Raw genomic sequence first — 2,188 nt, 5'->3', positions numbered from 1 at the left:
CCCCCCCCTCCCCCATGGAGAATGGCAGACCTGCAGGCTGCATACAAGTGATCTCAGCCACATCGCCGGGATCACGTGTACAAAACAAGCTGCGGCTTCCCCCGCGGTACATTTATCTCTGCTTGCCCAAAGCCGGGCTAAATGTAGAAAATAACTACCCGCCCGGCGGCCGGAACTGCATGTCTCAGGCATCGGGAGATAGGAATTCTACACCCCTGCTGCCCCTCTACTCCCTGCCGCCCCTCTACTCCCTGCCGCCCCTCTACTCCCTGCTGCCCCTCTACTCCCTGCTGCCCCAATGCCGGCCTCGGTTGGCCTTGTGGGAAAAGCAGCCCTGAAGGCCAATATCCCAGGAGGTCGGATCTGTTAGACAAACGTGATATATAATATACCCGGGTTAGCCATTTTCTACATGTGTATGGTTTAATGGTCTCTGGTTCTTTCTCCAATGTTCACCAGGTATCTGCCAGGAGGGTAACTAGCATTGCCCTGGTTAACGCCAAAGACCTTCTGGCTGACACTGTGTGTCGGGTCTTAGCTGCCTCTGACGCATCCCAACGCTATTTGGGGCCATGTATTTCTTGGGTTCTCCTGCGTCATTGGGCCTAGGACAACTGGCCACGGGCACTCAGGATCGGCAGTGAGAAGATGCCACTGGTCAGGTCCAGGCCGTAGAGGACAGTTGTGTCGGTAACAGTGAAGAGAGAGAGAGAAGCCCGGCAGCTGAGGGTGACGGCGGGGTTGCTGTTGGTACAGTTGAGAAGGCTGAAGCTATGGACGGAGGTGCCGATGGGGGAACTTTCTTTGATGGACACCGTATCCGGCAAGGAGAGGAACTCCACTGCAAACAGAAGACACAAAGAATGGGGGGTAATCCCCTGGTGACATCACAATAGGTTGAACTCCATGGACTTGTGTCTTTCTTCAACCTGACTAACGATGTAACTATGTCACCCTCATGCGTCGCTTTCCTGTGTTTGAGCCGCACGTCAATAAGAATATGTGGCCAACACACCTCAGCCTCCTGCAATCATATGGACGTCATGGTCAGTGCGCCGTGCCATGAAACGTGATGCTTCAGCACCCCCAGGGGCCCCTCCATCGTGTAAAGTCACACGGCCTGGTGAAGGGAACTCTGGTGGTTCCAAAACATTGTAAGTGATCAGAAACCACACCGTCCATGTTGTTCAAGTTAAAGAAATAATTGTCTTGGCTGTTCTGATAAAACCGAGAATAAAGTATTCTCTCATATACCCGGGTGTCACCATTGGAGAGGTGACACCAAAATGACTATCAGTCACCCCCCTATGAAAAGTGGGGCACTGGGTCACGGACCGAGAGCCCGACGGTGTCAGGAGAGAGGCGGGGACCCGGCGCCATACCTCATCCCGCCGGGTGAACATCCCCTCCTCCCTCTGCCGGCGTCCACCACCAAGATGGCCGCCAGCAGGCGTCAATAAGAAAACATCGCGTGTGGGATGAAGTCATCGCGCACACGGGCGGCAGAGACCGGGTGACACCCAGCCTCGGGACGCCCCTGCCTCCAGTGCTGGTGCCGGTCTCTGATCCAGCGCAGACTGCTGTTTCTTCCTGTGTCCCACGGAGTCTGTCCGGCGTGCACGCTCCCGGCTGCGTGCATTTACTAGTATTGTGTCTCCCTTCCGGTGATGTGGACTGCGCATTGCGCCTGCACACACTTCCTCCTGCGCGGCCGTTCGGGAAGATGTGATCTGCAGCCGGGAGCGAGCGGCGCAGACCTGGGTCATGCTGCGGCGTTGCATCTCCGGCTCGCTAGCAGTACATATATGTCATAAAACAGAGACCTTTAATTCTCCGGCTGAAAGGCTCCCTGACAGCGCCGGTCTCACCTGCAGATTGTAGACGGGGCCGGCGGAGACGGTCTGTGTCGGGGTGTTGAAGTAAGTGGCCGGCGGGATGACGGCGGTGATGGTGACGGCGGGGTTGCTGTTGGTACAGTTGAGAAGGCTGAAGCTATGGACGGAGGTGCCGATGGGGGAACTTTCTTTGATGGACACCGTATCCGGCAAGGAGAGGAACTCCACTGCAAACAGAAGACACAAAGAATTGGGGGTAATCCGCTGGTGACATCACAACTCAATTCAGGAATATAAAAAAACACAATTTTTCTTAAATAATCATTATAATGGGACTTTTGACTTACCGGAAC

At 55.1% G+C, this 2,188-nt stretch overlaps 1 protein-coding gene across 1 annotated transcript in view; it reads right to left on the bottom strand.

Annotated features, from left to right (window-relative positions):
- CDHR4 (cadherin related family member 4) overlaps positions 1 to 2,188 on the bottom strand; it is a 31,109-nt gene that overhangs the window by 26,937 nt on the left and 1,984 nt on the right. The window contains exons 2-4 of the mRNA XM_018572193.1: positions 1,869 to 2,062; positions 1,644 to 1,791; positions 627 to 841 (exon numbers count right to left, since the gene is read on the bottom strand). Coding sequence (XP_018427695.1) covers positions 627 to 841; positions 1,644 to 1,791; positions 1,869 to 2,062 — 557 coding nt within the window. The remainder of the gene's footprint in view (positions 1 to 626; positions 842 to 1,643; positions 1,792 to 1,868; positions 2,063 to 2,188) is intronic.

This window comes from Nanorana parkeri, unplaced genomic scaffold (genome assembly GCF_000935625.1).
Source record: "Nanorana parkeri isolate BGI_ZX_2015 unplaced genomic scaffold, ASM93562v1 scaffold1966, whole genome shotgun sequence".
Lineage (NCBI taxonomy): Eukaryota > Metazoa > Chordata > Amphibia > Anura > Dicroglossidae > Nanorana > Nanorana parkeri.
The sequence above is the reverse complement of the archived record's forward strand: the minus strand, read 5'-3'. Positions and strand labels throughout refer to the sequence as shown.